General features: G+C 35.2%; 1 protein-coding gene across 2 annotated transcripts in view; it reads right to left on the bottom strand.

The window, feature by feature from the left end:
* LOC125229285 (organic cation transporter protein-like) overlaps positions 1 to 17427 on the bottom strand; it is an 86531-nt gene continuing 69104 nt past the window's right edge. For both annotated transcript variants that reach the window (XM_048134079.1, XM_048134080.1), the window contains exons 2-7: positions 9162 to 9322; positions 7946 to 8283; positions 5466 to 5786; positions 4274 to 4907; positions 1473 to 1594; positions 1 to 684 (exon numbers count right to left, since the gene is read on the bottom strand). In XM_048134079.1, coding sequence (XP_047990036.1) covers positions 618 to 684; positions 1473 to 1594; positions 4274 to 4907; positions 5466 to 5786; positions 7946 to 8283; positions 9162 to 9322 — 1643 coding nt within the window. In that variant the 3' untranslated portion in view covers positions 1 to 617. The remainder of the gene's footprint in view (positions 685 to 1472; positions 1595 to 4273; positions 4908 to 5465; positions 5787 to 7945; positions 8284 to 9161; positions 9323 to 17427) is intronic.

Below are 17427 nucleotides of genomic sequence, written 5' to 3'. Positions count from 1 at the left end.
AGTAACTAATGACACGTTCGGATTTCAAATATTCTTTGCACTCTTGTGGATAAAATGCGATTTTGCTATCTGTTTTTAAAGAATAAAAAAGTCCTTTCCGAGCTAGTGAGGTGAAAAAATTATATTTGTGTGTGTTAACCGCCGCCATTTTGATCGCTTAAATAATATACATATGAAGAAGTAACTATCAATAGGTACGAGTCTTTTCACTCACGTAACATTTTAACCGTACCACATCGGGTATGTGGTAACCTACAGGTAATTCCAATTAACGGTAACATTAACTAATGGCAAAAATTGTCCGTGATGGCAACAAGTTAACAGCTATAGGTAGGTAAACTATCTTCAGTGACATATTTAATGTAAAATCTAAACGAATGTAACCTTATTGACAATTATAGCATCTAGATAACTTAAATAACGCTATTTAGTATTTTATACATTTACGATATTTTCGTTCACATTATTTAGAAACATTCAACTCTTTTTTTCTTAACTTGTACTAAATTCGATTTTACTCTCACTATTCACTTTAGTTTTTTCACTGTTATAAATTTTGTTTTTAAAACAAAACATATATTTAACACTATAGTTAACAAATCACTGGTGGAGGGTAACTAATGCCCTCTATCGTCCGTGGCTGTGAAAGTACCGTTGCACGGCGAAGCGTTGTCGAACGAAGCTCTGTGAACAAACGAACAAAACATACATAATAGTTTCCACACTTCGTAAGATAAAGTGTAGATGGCGTGAGTAACATATTATGTAGATAATAGTAATATATATGTGACTATGTTTGTTAGAGTATATTTACTTTACCTATACTTATTTTAATGAGAGATACCTAAGGAAATGTTGTTCTGTGTCTTGTTATGAACATCGGTCTTCGTAGTAGGATCTCTGGTGCAGATACTGCAGATTTAAAAACGGTAAGGCCACGGGTGCTGTCAAATGTAAGTTTTGGGTTCTTAAACTTCTTAAAGTCATTTCAAACTAAGTTGACAATGTAAAGGCCATAATTTCATAGAAGTTCGACGTGTAAAATAATTTTGGACCGGTGGGCCTCTCACAGTCGTTGTCAAGTTAAGTTGCTTGGTATTGGCAAAATAGAGTAGAAATGGCAAACATTTGTGCTTGTGCACGGGAAAACGTCCCACTTTGTTGATATGGAGTTACGACTAGTTCCTAATATTACGGAACATAAGCTATCTTTTGGTGAAAAAATCATGTCTCTAGGTGATATAGTTATTTTTTTTTTATTTTTCAAGTTTGCAAAAGCGAAAAACCGAGAATTGTTATACGTTGGTAAAAGTATGGGATGGGAAAGTCAATTTTACTGTTCTTATTCTTATACAAAAGTGACTCAAGTTGCCAGTTGCCACATGTAAACGGTTTACATAGACGGTGGCGCCCCTATTATTTTCTGCTCTGTTTTGCCAGTCTGTAAATTCGTAGCTTGTTGAATATGTTACTTTTTGTCCTTAGGTCTCTTTTCGTCTGTGCTGGAGGTGTCTGGCAGCAGCAGCACGATGGCGCCGCCGAACGCGCTCAGCGCTGCGATCGTCACCATCGGCAGATGCTCGTTCAGCGCTTTCTGAAATTACATTTGAAAAACAATTTGTAAACAACTCGTTTCATATTGGGTATATCTAGTTTATGATTGGGTTAGATAGAACATTTACCAGATCCCGGGTTGTTACGCGAAAACGGTTTTAGATGGTAAGTACTCCCCACCCATTCCTATCTAGGATCAAAAGTTTAATTGTCTGGGACTGGGACTAAAAAACTTTTCGACTGAAAAATCTACAACCCCAGAAAACAATCAACAATCCCATACAATAAATATATGTATAATCTAAGTATAAACAAAAACGTTACAAATGTTACATAATACCCACTATATTATAATATCTGTACGGTCAGCCAAAAAATGGTATACCACTTTTCGGCTCTATTTTTAATCAAATAAGATCGAAAAGTGGTAAAACCACTTTTATGGATGACTGTACTTCGTTCATTTTCAGCTAACCCAAAACCCAATAATAAATAGCCATTTACATACAATTTGTGAATTAGACAGTGTGTAAATACTACACTAACTACTACATATTTATATAAATTTGCATGCGTTTTACTTTGCAACTGTAAATAAGTTTATTGAACGCTACCATCGATTTAAACTTTCCTAGATACACTATCGCCTACAAATTCGACACTCAAAAGTGTCCGATCGCTAAGTTGCAAATGTGTGCGTCTAGTTGACAAACGAAAACTTCGCAATGTAGTAAAAACTACTTTCATTTTTTTACAAAAACAACGTTATTTCTTAGTACTTAAAGTTCAATTTCAAATGCAAGCAATTGGCGGTTATGACATTAATGAATGTGATCATCGCGAAAGCCATAAAATTTTATTACCGCAGATCGCAGGTGTGCATATTTTTAAACAAATCTACGTCTTATTGCAACCAACATAAGTTTAATTTCGTTCGCGCTGCAACAATCTAAACGCCATTTTTACATTGGGAACGAGGATGGACAGAGGCATCATGGGAGTCGCGCTATGAGATGAAAGGCGAGAATGAGGAAATTTGCGGTATTTTTGCGAAAAACTGTTTTAAAAAATCCTATTAGATAGAAAATTTCTTAAGGAACAAAACGTTTGGTATAACATTTTTCGAGATTTTGCGTATTTTAAGCGAAAAAAAATGAGTTTTTACTGTATGATATTTTTATTGATATTATCTCAAACAAAAAAATATATAAGGTACGGCGGGACAATTTGGACTGGGGGAAAATTGCAACTGATCAATATCTCCACGTTTTGCAATGTTTGCATTATTAAATAGAGTCAACTGAGGTATATACAGGGTGTCCCACGGCGATGCCACATGGAGGGAAAGTACCTTAAATATCGTAGATAGCATATTTTGCTGAAAGAAGACTTCATTTTATTTTCTAAACTTAGTAAAAGTGCATTCAATTTTTTTTAATTTTTACTATGAGGACTTATACAGGGTGTATTTTGATAGCGGGTCAGTAAGGCCGATATGAGATCCCGTAGTCCTACATGAAAATAGTCTAAGGGAACCATCCATCAATTTCAAATTTATGAAAAATGGCATTTACAGATTTTGGAAAAAACATACAGGGTGCTAGAAAAAGGGCATTTTTGACAAACTTATATATATATATATATATGTGTGTGTATGTATGTATATATATAACATACGTGTGTGTGTGTGTGTGTGTGTGCGTGTAGTGAGTGTATGTGTAGCGATTATGTGAAGGTAAACAGTTGAGGGATTGTATGTGGTGTGTGTGAGGGATGGTGCACTTGGAGAATATGAATTAAGAGAAGAATTGAATGATGACATTAATTTATTATTCTACGTAATTTCTTTCAAAGATTTGTGTGGGTAAATCTTCTCTCCGCTCCTCAGCTATAATCTTGCGCCATTTTTCCCTTTCAACGTCTTGTTTTGAGAATCTGGAATAAAAACCTTTTTTATTACTTAAAAACGAATTTGCTATTCCCGGGTTGTTTCTTTTTATAATTAAAGTAATTTATAAGATATGTATTAATGTTATTGAATTGAAATCATTTATTTCAGACTTATTGGTCCATAATAATAAATAAATACATACATTATTAATATGAAATAGGCTTCTTTTACAAAAAATATAAATTAGCGACTCCATCATTCCATTTTTAACTATGTTCCACTTCAACCATCTTTTGTCGCCGTCCGCTCATTACTAGTATAGCGCAAGAGAAAGAGACAAACTGCGTAAGACCAAATCAAGGAATTTACTTCAATTATTCTAGAAAATAAATGTTTTTAGTAAGTTAGGAAACCATTTTGGCCATAAATGCATAATATTATAAAATTATTAACAATTACTTACCTGAAATACGATACGTCATCCTTTTTTAACGTATATAAGGTGTTATTTTTGCACTTTTTTACGGAGCACTTCGGCATGTTGCCGACACGGCGGATGAAGCGCTACTGACCGCCCAATTGTGCTTAGAACATTTTCAAGCACAATTTGCTGCGGACACATTCTAAGCCGTGATGGTGCATCTAGGTAGTTTAGATCGATGAACGCTACTGCAATAGGGTGAAGAAGACAAGTGGTATGATAAGAAACGAAGAAAGTTGGTCCGAAATTCAGGGATTCGTGAACTAATAATACAAGTGTATTGTAGGTATATTTGTGTTGACAAAATATATCATCACATACAAATTATAAATATTACTTATTCTTACCAGTTTCCATAAATATGGTATGCAGATAAGAGCTATGCCCGCAGCAATCTGGCTAGCTCCTACCCCCAAGTTTCTTATCACAGTAGGATACAACTCGGCGGTGAAAATCGGCAGCATCATGTTGGTCGCGCCAATCGCAAACTTCCCTATCATGAGGCAAAGTATCACCACCCATTTCTCCTCCGATGCTGACATCGAGCATAACTCGCTGGCGACACACGCCAGGCCACACACCAGCATGGTAATGAATATCGGAGCTCGTCTTCCTGCTTTTAACAGAATAGGTATACTCATAGCTATAGCAGGGATTTCAACCACAGCCAGTATGATAGACGTCATATGAAGATCGCCCAACTGGAAATTGCCAATGTTCAGCAACAGGCCGTAATACGCGATAGTCATCGAGAACCACGATAGAAACAGGCATATCGTTCTTTTCAGTAGGTACCCTGAAAACAGCATAAGCACGCTTGGCTCTTCCTCGGGGTTCTCTGCTCTATGTATAATCAACAGTTTGTCTAGATCGGCTGGTAGTTCGCTTTTGTTGAATTTTGCTGCTTTTTGTAAAATTGCTTTGGCTTCCTGAGTACGGCCCATACTTAATAACCATCTTGGTGATTCAGGCAAGACAAACCTGCAATAAATTTATTCATAAAGTTAATTAACTTACTTTACATTTTATTGCGCAACATATGGCAACTAAGTAATAAATGAATAACTGTGTCGGTTAACTTCAAACCGGGGTAAATCCATTCTACTTTAAGGTTGAATATAATAAAAAATATAATTATGATCTGAAAGATAATCAACTTTATAGCAGAATGGATTTACCCAGTTTTGAAGTTAAGCGACACAACTACAATAGCTATTTAATAATGTCAATTAAAAAGTTGACATAGTTTGATGGTACATATTGGACCAAAAACAGATGTGCCTAACATCTTGTAAGTGCCTCTTGTACATAGATCATTAATTGATCAGCAGTTAACATTTTAAAATGATGCATGCTTACATTTAAAATTAAAATATGACTATCGTTTTAGGTTACGTTTGTAAAAATTAAGTTCTTTAATATCTGAACATCGCGCATCGGCAAAATATTTATTGTAATTTAACTACTAAATAATAAAACGAACGGATGGTTTGTGAAGGAACTTAGATTACAATATAGTAAACAGATTCGCCCACTCACCACAAAATCATCAACAAGCATCCCGGCAGCGACAGCGAGAGCTGCAAAGTCCTCCAGTTGGGCAGCACATAGGAGAGCAGCGTCACGATAATGTACGCCAGCGGCAGCGGGAAGAAGTTGCACACGCCCGCGATGGTCACCCACTTCCCCCCCACCAGCTCCACAGATAACACGAAGGCGGCGTACACCACAGACACTGACACCAGACCCATAACGAGCCGCACGATCACGTATTGGAGGTAAGACCGGACGAGGAGCGACAGGATAGCGAGAATGCTTTGCGCTATCATCATGCCCATCAGGATACGCTTGCGACCGAACCTGGAATGGAAATATGATAATTGAAAAGTTTGAACAGTGAATTGTATCATGTTTGGAAACCTTTTATGGAGGATCAGTCATTGCCCAAATAGATCGGCGCCAACGGATTATCCTGTTCTATGCAAAATATCACCAATGATGTGATAAGTCAATAAGCTACTATTTTCGAAGAAGTCAGTCTATCATCAATTTCGGTTTCAACTAAATACCTACAACTGCACGCTTAAGGGTGATTCTCCGAGACCCTAATTTTCAATGTCCGGAGGCTTATTTCACTGAAAACTTTAGTTTAAAATCCTGTTTTTTTTTTTCAGATACTTTATATCTTTAGTCGACTGGGACATCGATTAGCTTTAGTATAAGGTCATTGTAATTTTTTATATTAAAAAAATATATCCGTTATTCTTACTACACTGTCGTGTCCGTTCTCCATTTTTCTCTAAACATGTGATGATAACTTCAATTCAGTCAACTTAACGAATATTTTGATTGAGTACATGGATACATTATTAGTTACTACATTACTAAAATTCAACAAGTATTTTTTTATCTATAATTTTGTATTTAAAATTTAGGAAATAAGAGATGTCCGCGACAAAATTCTTATTTCTCTGGTGCGGGTTTTATTCGCCTGTATCGTAAACGTATTGAAGATTGTAGACAAACTTCTCCCCCGCGGGGAATAATCAGTCGCGCTCGGAACGTGGTACGAGGTGGAAGTGTCGGCTGTTGCACGTGGCTCCGGAATTACGAAGGTAAATATCTTATTCCTCTGTCCGTGGTTCAGGTATCATTCTTATGACTCTGTTCGATTTTTTGGGATTTGTGTAACTTTTAAAAATGTACTTTTTTGCTTAATTAATTGCTTTACGTACTATCTATTCATATTATTAACGACAGCCGCGTTGTATATATACATTATGAATCATTGGTTTTTTTTCGATAATTTCTTATTCCTCTGTCCCTTATTCCTATGGATTTTGGACAATGGAATAAGAATTTTCTAAATTTTTCTTGTTTTTCTTAACTGACTTTCAAAAAGAAGAGTAGTTATCAAGTGATTTCCTATATTTTAAAGTACCATAATAAAAAAACTTAGATTTTTTTAAAATATTAATAATAAAAAAATTTGATCTTTTTAGCTCCTAGTGCATTTACAGTCTGAATGTTATTAATAAAAATAAATATAAAAGTATTCTAGAAACTTTTTTGATAGTTTTGTGAACAAAAGTACAATATATAATCTATAAATATACGGTTTTTTAACATTTTTGTTAACCTATCCTGACTTACCTTATTCCTCTGGGCCTAAATTTCTTATTCCTCTGGACCAAAAAGTTAAAATGAATTTATTTTATGAATGAGTTCACAAAAATATGGGCCAAAACCATAGTTATGTTTAAAAATAAATCTATTTTCACAAGAGTATGTCCTTATTGGTTAAATTTCAAAAATAAAAACCGGCCAAGAGCGTGTCGGGCCACGCTCAGTGTAGGGTTCCGTAGTTTTTCGTATTTTTCTCAAAAACTACTGAACCATCAAGTTCAAAACAATTTTCCTAGAAAGTCTTTATAAGTTCTACTTTTATGGTTTTTTTCATATTTTTTAAACATATGGTTCAAAAGTTAGAGGGGGACGCACTTTTTTTTCCTTTAGGAGCGATTATTTCCGAAAATATTAATATTATCAAAAAACGATCTTAGTAAATCCTTATTCATTTTTAAATACCTATCCAACAATATATCACACATTGGGGTTGGAATGAAAAAAAATATCAGCCCCCACTTTACATGTAGCGTCCTAATAAAACATTTTTTTCCAATTTTTGCACTTTGTTGGCGTGATTGATATACATATTGGTACCAAATTTCAGCTTTCTAGTGCTTACGGTTACTGAGATTATCCGCGGACGGACGGACGGACGGACGGACGGACGGACGGACGGACGGACGGACGGACGGACGGACGGACGGACGGACGGACAGACAGACATGGCGAAACTATAAGGGTTCCTAGTTGACTACGGAACCCTAAAAAGGACAGAGGAATAAGACAAAAATCTTTTACTATAAGTACCAAGTAAATCAGAGCGAGTACGTGAGTTTACAAAACGCAGAATCGTTTCCTTAATTTAATAACAATAAGGTAATTCAACATACCTGTCAGAAATCCAGCCGCCTACTACTCCACCGATACCCACACCGACTAAAAACACAACTTCAGCCAAACTGGTCAGCCCTGCTCTGTCGCAAACCAAGTTCCACTCGGATATGATGGTGTCTCCCACCTCGGACCGATCGAAGTCCCATTCCTGGCATTTCTGGAATGTGTCCAGCAATGGTGCGGTGCCATTCAGTATGCTTTGCACCGTGATACCGGCAGGAATGTCCCGAACTTGGCAGTAATTGTTATTGGGCTGGCTGTAATTGATCCAGTTTTCTATCGGTAGCCCTGTCAAGTTTCCAGGCATCCGGCACCAGTATTTGGTTTCTCTCGCCTGAAAAATAATTCAAACCATGTCATCATCGTTGGTTTCTTATTCTTATTCTTATTATCGTTGGTGAACCAATAATTAGGCATACTTTGGTGAAAAAATATAAATAGAAATATTGACCCTTTTGATGTGGAAAAGTATTTTTTTGACACCTTACATTTATAAAGGTAAACATAATTTTAGAGAAAATAATAATTCAGCGAGAGAATACAAGTAACATTATCGAGATCTTTATCTAAGCAGGAATGTCTTCTAGGTTCACGTAAACTATGTATGTACATATGTGTGTTATTTTCATGTAGTTGGTTGTTGTTGCACATTGGTAAAAAATAACAATAAACATTAAAAAACATACGTAGTTAATTAGTAATCCTTCCTAAAATAACTATTCGTGCAAAAAAATACCAATACCTAGGTACATTTAAAAAACAAAGCTCATTATAACACGTGTATCAAGCCTTTTATTAAGTGTTGTTTCTATTTAAATATCTCAATACGTATGTTAATTTTGTAGACGCTCAAAAAATCTTTAACAATGACAACACGTCTTGTCTTTGTCGTCGTGATGTCTTTGTAATTAAATGAATGACTAATTTAAAAAAGTAAAAAAACGTCCTATTGGTTCAAATACTCTTAGGGTCGGTTGCACCAAACCGTCCGTTACCGAATTTGAATATATAATCTTTAATCTAAGACTCGGAGAAAGATATGGGATATCAGCTTAATTGAGCGGCCGTAGTTGCCGATGACTTGAGAGACGACGTCGGTCTCCACGCTATGACGCTTCGGAACGTAACCTATTGTCACTTCGTCTAGGTCGTCTGGAGTATAAATAGTCTGACCCCAGTTAATATACAGAATATCCAGATGAGAATATTTACCGTGAAAGTCGGCAGGTATATATGAAACGTGCAGGGGAATGAGAATAGCGACAGCAGGAACGTCATCAGCAGCTGCCAGCGGCCATAGTTGCCGATGGCCTGCGAGACGACGTCGGTCTCTTCTACGCATTTTTCTTTGCTCGCTGTCCCGGTCGGGATTACTGAAATATAAAAATAACAGTTTAATAAAAGGTTTGCTCACATGGGTACCGTTTGAATAGGCAGATGAAGTAGGATGTAAATATTCAAGCGCATAAAATTTCAAGATTAAAAGCAGTTTCGTACTCGTCATCGTCAATTTCATCTTGATTACAGAAAGGTATCAAAACCGGAACCTTATAAGAATTTTAAAATCAAATGCTAAATATCCGTAATCCGTCACGGCAAATTACACTAAAATCATTTCCCCCACTCTTTATATTTTACACCGACGATCTCAGCCACCGTGTGAATGAATACCTAATCAAATTGCTAAATATTTTCAGTAATGTATTATTATTTTTTGCTGTGCCTGTGCACTGTGCACTTTATTGTTTGTTACTGTCTCTTATTACTATACTTAACACATTTTATCTGGTATACAGACATGGAACGGTCACCTCTAAATTTGTAATGTAATAGAATAGTCCACTACTCGCAAATAATTATTTTATTAACCAACCGTAAAGTAAATTAATACGAATACAGGTACATTTCCTCTTATTGAAAACATGATATGCTTGCGAAATGTGATCTTTTGATCAGAGTTTTTCAAAGAACCTTTTATTATTCGAGATCATTTCCGTATTCTAATACACTTACATTACATGATTTGATGATTTGAATCGTAACATATTACATATCTAATATATATATACATACCTATATCAATTGCCTTTATAGGAATTACTAGCTTTTACCCGCGGCTTCGCCCGCGTAATAAAAGTATTCTCTGTAGGTAGGTATATTTATCTGCGATTATTTCGATTGCACATAATACTTTTGCTTGCAATGATTGTAGAAATATTACACACCGACCACAGCGTAGGTAATTCTATATACGCTGGGGAAACCTTTATAAACATCCCACATAGCCCGTATTTCGACACTATGATCGGTGGGTAAAAAGTACTTTTTTCTATTATCCCTTACAATTTTTTACATTTTGCTTATACTTATCGCAAACGTAATCTTCCGTATCCGTATCCGTATCCGTATCCGTATCCGTATCCGTATCCGTATCCGTATCCGTATCCGTATCCGTATCCCTATCGCTATCGTTATCGCTATCGCTATCGCTATCGCTAACGCTATCGCTATCGCCATCGCTATCGCTATCGCTATTCCTATCGCTATCCCTATCGCTATCCCTATCGCTATCCCTATCGCTATCCCTATCCCTATCCCTATCCTTATCCCTTATCAAGATGTTTAATGATATAACACTTTAAGTTCTCGCGCTTTGTACACATATTTAAAGTCACATACAGGTCGAACGCGATTAATTAACATTATTTTTCCCTTTTTTCCCAACGTTTCGGCCAGGTTGCACTGGCCGTGGTCGCGGAAGACTGACGTCCCAGCAAAATGTCACCGGAGATGTAAACAACATAAAACTACCCGATATTAATTTATATAAATGTTCGGGGTAGACAATAGTTATTTGTTATACAAGGGGCAAAGTTGTATTTTAATATTAACTTGCATTGTTTATTAATGAAATCCGAAACCTTTTTCTAGATGTCCATGTGGTGTCTATATAATATTGCCTTAATAATAATTAAGGTCAGTGCGGGCAAGACCGGCATACTTTATTTGAAATAAAGTTTGAGTGGATAAAACTAGACTACTAAAGTAGTCTAGAGTGATCCGCATGGTCCTATGGGCTAGCAAATTTTATATTCTACACAGCTTTTATAATGGGTACTTTGGTGAATTAAAGTAAACTTATGTAGTAAAAATCACTTTTTTTAAGGCTCGGCGGGTTGACCGTCCCCACGCGCTGAGTAAGGCAAGACCGTCTAGTGCTCGTTGTCGCGTAATTTAATATGAGAATAAGTATCAAAATCATCGTATTCTGTAATAACAGGGAGTAATGTGATAGATATTAAAACAACGACCGCTCTGGCGCAGTCGGTAGTGACCCTGCCTGCTACGCCGCGGTCCCGGTAAGGGCATTTATTTTGTTTGATGAGCACAGATATTTGTTCCTGAGTCATGGATGTTTTCTATGTATATAAGTATTTATATATTATATATATCGTTGTCTGAGTACTCACAACACGAGCCTTCTTTAGCTTACCGTGGGCCTCAGTCAATCTGTGTAAGAATGTCCTATAATATTTATTTATTTAAAATAAACGTTGATATTTTCAACATATCAGCATTTTTCTATTTATAAGGCAAGACCGTCATATCCCGTAAATGAGGTTGATAACCTTCTTTTTTCAGGTCCAGACAAATGCAAAGCCGAAACTTATAATTAAAATTAACCTACAACACCCGTTTGAAGTCGACTTATTTCCCATAAAGCCTAAAAAAGGTGCCTTACTCTTATACTTTCCGACTAGGCACAATTTCGAAGTTACATCTTTCAGGACATAAAACAATAAATTAAACGCGTTTTAAGAGCATTAATTGTACTAGGCAGGTAGAACGATTATTAAATTAACACGTTACATACATAATGCACAAATATTCCAACTGCTCCTATTTTATTTTAATTTTTTGCGTAACCACGTTGAACTCGATGGTCGAGTTCGAAACACGAATCAAGTTTTTTGTTAACTAGTGTTCGTCCTAGGTCCTAGGGATATCTATTGAAGACCAATGGATTAAGGATGAAAAACTGGTATACCTTCGGAGGTGTAAGAAGTGATAGATATATAAATACAAAAGTTATATTCAGTAGACGGTCTTTCTGGGTAGACGGTCTTCCCGACACTAACCTTATATGAGTATTACATTGATCTGATAGATAGATAGAATACTCTTTATTGGCACACCTCAGCAAAAGATACAGAAAAAATATACAGTGGAGGCAATACAAATGATTATAAATAGAGGCAGACAACAGGCGGTCTTATCGCTAAAGAGCGATCTCTACCAGACAACCTTTGGGTAGCTGAAATAAAAAAACATAACCAAAAAGAGTAGGTGCTTCGAAATAAAAAAATCATTATTATTCTAATAAATTATTCGAAATATAAATTAATCTAAGTTTACTTCCCCAGAACTACATTTGTCATTAGTGTCATTACGTTATTATTCTGCTAAGCAAATAATCTCTGCTTATTTACTAATCGTACGGCGTGTAATTAGAACCAATCATAATATATCTTTGCTAAAGTGTGTTAAGTCGAAGTTACCCATTTATCCAGTTACACAATCGTTTACGATTGCGATGTTTAGAGTTACTTACGGTTACCTACTTACATATAATAATGTGACCCGGTTCTATCTGGTGAAAACCGAGCGTGACACGCCATAATCTGCGCTTTACAAGCTAGTAGCGTCCACATCTTCATCATCTAGACTTCCTATTTAGCTTCAATTTGTCCTGATAGACAGCTCGAGAAGTATACCGACAGGAATATTTTCAAAGAAAAGAGTGGTTTACAGGTTTCATCGTCTTGTATTGTATATAGTCAACCAATATAAACTTTAGCTCAGCATATTTTATTCCATACTTACACCAAACACCTCTATCAATATATTTATAAAGGCGTACGACATGCGTCGCAAATAAATATTTGATTTGATTATGATAAGGCTCTCTCACTTTTGTAGCGCCGAAATTCGATGTAAACAAAAAAAAAACAATAATTTGAGTAATCTTACAACAAAAGCATAAAATTCATTCTGATCATTACGTATATAGAACAGAGTCAGAACTTAATAAATTCGTGTCGCGTGCGATTCCCACGGCCCGGGCGGCGCAGGAGCATTTCGCGCGCGCTCGGCAATTAACGAACCATACGCGCGCGCCGCCTTGGCAATGATCTTCAGCTGATCGAGGTTCGGCCCATAACGAACGCTAGCTTGTTACGACACTTGCGACGGCAATGTCATGGCTACTCAGTTTTTAGATTCTTTTTATTGCGAGTAATTGGGGATCTAATTACCTAAGTAGATTTTTTTTGTTTAACCTGGTCAGGTATATAATCTTTTGAGGTGTTCACTTGTTCAGTGAGTGTTGTTTTTGAAAAGTCATTGCGCTTCGGAACATAATTGGGCTGCCAAAAATTAAATTGGCAATCTTGAAGCCTTTTTATCGTCGGACTTCATCAATTCGAATCCAGAGGTTTTCACTTTCGCTCCTCAGAAAAAACACAAACTTCCTCAAATAGCTGTTTTCATTTAAGTATTAATCGTATTATTTTAATAAATTTTTGCAATGAAACATGTACTACCTACCGAAATGTAATTAAGAACTGAACTTTGATATACTTACCGAAAAAGTATTAAAGTACTTAACCCTTTAAGAAATTCAAAATCGGAAACATTAGTATGGGTTTGACGAGGTAAATTCTTTTGAAAATAAAAATCGAGAGATAACTGAATACCTGTGCTATACCTATGTCTTGGTGTACATCTTGGACACTGTCCGACTATACTACATTAACCCTTAAATGGATGAATTTTTCTTTTAACGAGATATCAATATATGTGATAGACAATGGTTTACTGACTCTTGGAAAAATAATTAAAAAAAAAACAATACCGATTTTAATACTAAATCAGTGTTAGAAGTTAAATAGGCTAAAACTTATTTATATAAATATATAATTATTGGTAAGTTTTATTTGTAAAGTTTAACTACTATTAGAAAGGTACACTATTTGTGAAACCCCCATGATAAAATGTTTAAACATAAACTAATTACTAACTCCGAAAAAATCTGCCTAAATCACATACTAAAAATCGCCATCATTCTGTTTTTTCACACTTTTCCGCCATTTCATCTTTATCCTTAAATAATAAATAGTAAATCATTATATTATTTAATTTATTTAATTATTTATTAATTAATAATAAATACTGAATAATAATTAAGCTATAAATGTGATTTTGGATAGCTACATATTGAGCCACAGGCCAACAAATATATGATGCATATATATATACATCACCATGCATTTAAGGGTTAAAATGTAGATTTTTGAAACATACTCGTAGAGCGCCGCCTCGCGAGAAACGCGAGCAACAGCGCGAAAATTACCTGTACCTTTCTAATAGTAGTCAAACTTTACAAATAAAACTTACCAATTATTATATATTTGTATAAATAAGTTTTGGCCTATTTAACTTCTAACACTGATTTAGTATTAAAATCGATATAATTATTTTTTCCCCTCACTAGCTCGGAAACACGTGTTTTGTCCTTTAATACCAGCGGGTAAAAACGCATTTTATCCACTAGTGGGTAAAGTAATTTGACCTTGAATAGAGTCAAATTAACTGCTTTAAATTTGATAACAGTAGGTGAATCTAGTAATAAAGATGATTTACCACCTGTGGAACTACTGGAAGCAGTGATATACGCATTTTTTGCGTTGTAGTTTCCTCGCTATAGTGAGGGGAAAAGTTTTGTGTTACACTCGGATGCAAATGTATTTTACTTCTCGTGTGTTAAAAAACTCGCAAGTTCAGGATTCTATTCTCGAACCACTCGCTTCGCTCGTGGTTCAACTATAGAATCCTTTCACTTGCTCGTTTTTAAATTCCACACTCGGCGTTAAAATACAACTTTGCCCCCTTGTATAACAAATAACTATTTTATTATTTTTCCCAGAGCCAAAAAACCATTGACTATCACATATATTAATATCTCGTTAAAAGAAAAAATCATGCATTTAAGGGTTAATGTAGTATAGTCGGACAGTGTCCAAGATGTACACCAAGACACAGGTATATCACAGGTATTCAATTATCTCTCGATTTTTATTATCAAAAAAATTGACCTCGTAAAACCCAGACTAATGTTTCCGATTTTGAATTTGGAACCATCTTTTATATCTGTAACAGTTCAAAACTCGAATTTAATTTGTAAGTACTTGTACTCGTAGGTACACCGAGACTTACCTACGAGATAAAAAAATACTGAATAACCTTCAGCGTAAGCTAATTATCAATGTTTATCCCGTTTCACAACTACGCAAGAGGATACGACGTTCCCACATAGGCCCAGCCCGCTATTACGCGCCTCTCCGTTTTACAAACAAATGTAGTAGAGAGCAGGCGTCATCCGCCGAGACATTATTCTTCATCTAGCAGACAGCGTACTGCATTTGGGGCCAAGGTTGAGGGGTGTATCGATTACAGGGATCGCGATTTGCATGGCTGACCTGGCATGAAACCTAGTTTGTAATTATTGTTATGATGCTAAGGTAACTGTACACTATTCCGGGATAGTAAAATGTGGTACATTATTCCGGGATACTTTGGTTTTTGTCGCAAAATAAGGAAACTATCAGTAAAATCTTAATTTTAGGCAGTATTTTATTAACTATAGATCATATAGAACCGAAAAAGTCGATTTTCAAATATCTATCATATCTTTTGAAGCCGTGAGGTACCTCCAAACGCGTCAGTCGCAACCACGCAGTGGTTTCTATGGGCGTGTTTGACGGTGAGCTTAACGCGGCAGCGTAACTTCTTAAGGGTTTACTGTGATGCGGGTTAGTTTATTTATATTAAATTTGTTTCATAATTGTCTTATAGTTATTAAAAGACATTTATATCATCTTTTCAAATTAATTTAAAGCATATTTTAATTAAAATACCCGCTCCCGGAATAATGTACACCATTTTGACGCGGTGTACATAATTGCGGGAGTATCCCGGAATAACGAAAACACAGTCCGCAATGTTTTTATGTTTTATTACTATTTGCGGTGAAGTATATTTATATATTTGATGTAAATTTATTGAGTAAAGATTACAGATTATAGTGACATAATTACGGTACACATATTTTTTAGATTTTAGTCTCATAATTGAGTACGAAATGTATACTCGTTGAGTAATACGTGCGAAATATTGGAGTGTGGCATCGACATTAAATTTGTTTTATTTCACAAAATTAAAGCACAAAGGTTACTTATTTCGATGTTTTGAGTATAATTGTTATATAATCTTCCAATGTACTAAGAAAAAAATCTTGTTTGTCTTTTAATATAGCCTTCGTTTTGACTGCCGTAATTAAGTACACGACTTTATATGAGTGTATATTTTTCCGGTATGCCTATATATAAAGTATATTAAAATATAAAAACACAAAATAAGGTATAGAGACCCGACTATTATGTTTTTAAACTTCCTTAGTTAGCTAAAAATCTTTATACGGCATATTGGTTTGTCCGTCAGTCAGTCTGTCCGTCTACGATTTAGCTCAATCATTATTACTACTAGAAATCTAAAATTTACATGAGGATAATACATAATAGGATAGACATATATAAAATTATAAATATAAAATAGTACAAATTAGTCAGACAGTCAATCTGTGTAAGAAGTAAGAACGGCCTATAATATTTATTTATTGAGTACTATTTATTTATATATACATACTTGAATAACGTATCACCGCCATATATGTATACGGTGTAGCTCACTGATCACCAGTACCAAAAAACTGAAATTTTCACGAGTACCGTGCAATTTTTATAACCGGCGGCGGGAAATTAAATTTTGAAAAAAAAACCCCGACATTGTAAAGCGTTTTTCATCAAACATGGCTAAGAACACTCTCGACTAATTCAGCTTTCAAACGAAAAAAACTAATCTAAATTGGTTCATCCATTCGTAAGCGATGCCTTAGACAGACAGTAAAACTTATAACACCCTGTCATTATATCATACAATAGTTATACCGTAAAATATCATATTTCCCATCCCACCCCAACCCATCAAAACATTGCCAATTATAAAAAATACACTCTGTATAAGCATCTATCAAAACGATATGTGCATTTATATATTTATGTAAACAATATTTTTAATTCGTTTTTTTTACATTATGCTTCAACAACGTGGACTTTAAAGGTATCCCGTAATTACGTACAACGACTCCCGGAATTGAAGCCATACCAAAATTGTATCCCGGAATAATGGGCAAACTAAGGGTTAAGTAAAACAACGGTAATTTCTATAAATTAGAAGTTACGATGCAAAATAGTGTCTTAAATCCATCGTAGAAGACTTATCCTTAAAATAAAATAATTAACATGACTAGAAACTTCACATTTTTTTTTACAATCCTCAGTCAAAGTAGGAAACGTCTTAA

This window comes from Leguminivora glycinivorella, chromosome 9 (genome assembly GCF_023078275.1).
Source record: "Leguminivora glycinivorella isolate SPB_JAAS2020 chromosome 9, LegGlyc_1.1, whole genome shotgun sequence".
Taxonomy (NCBI): Eukaryota; Metazoa; Arthropoda; class Insecta; order Lepidoptera; family Tortricidae; genus Leguminivora; species Leguminivora glycinivorella.
The sequence above is the reverse complement of the archived record's forward strand: the minus strand, read 5'-3'. Positions and strand labels throughout refer to the sequence as shown.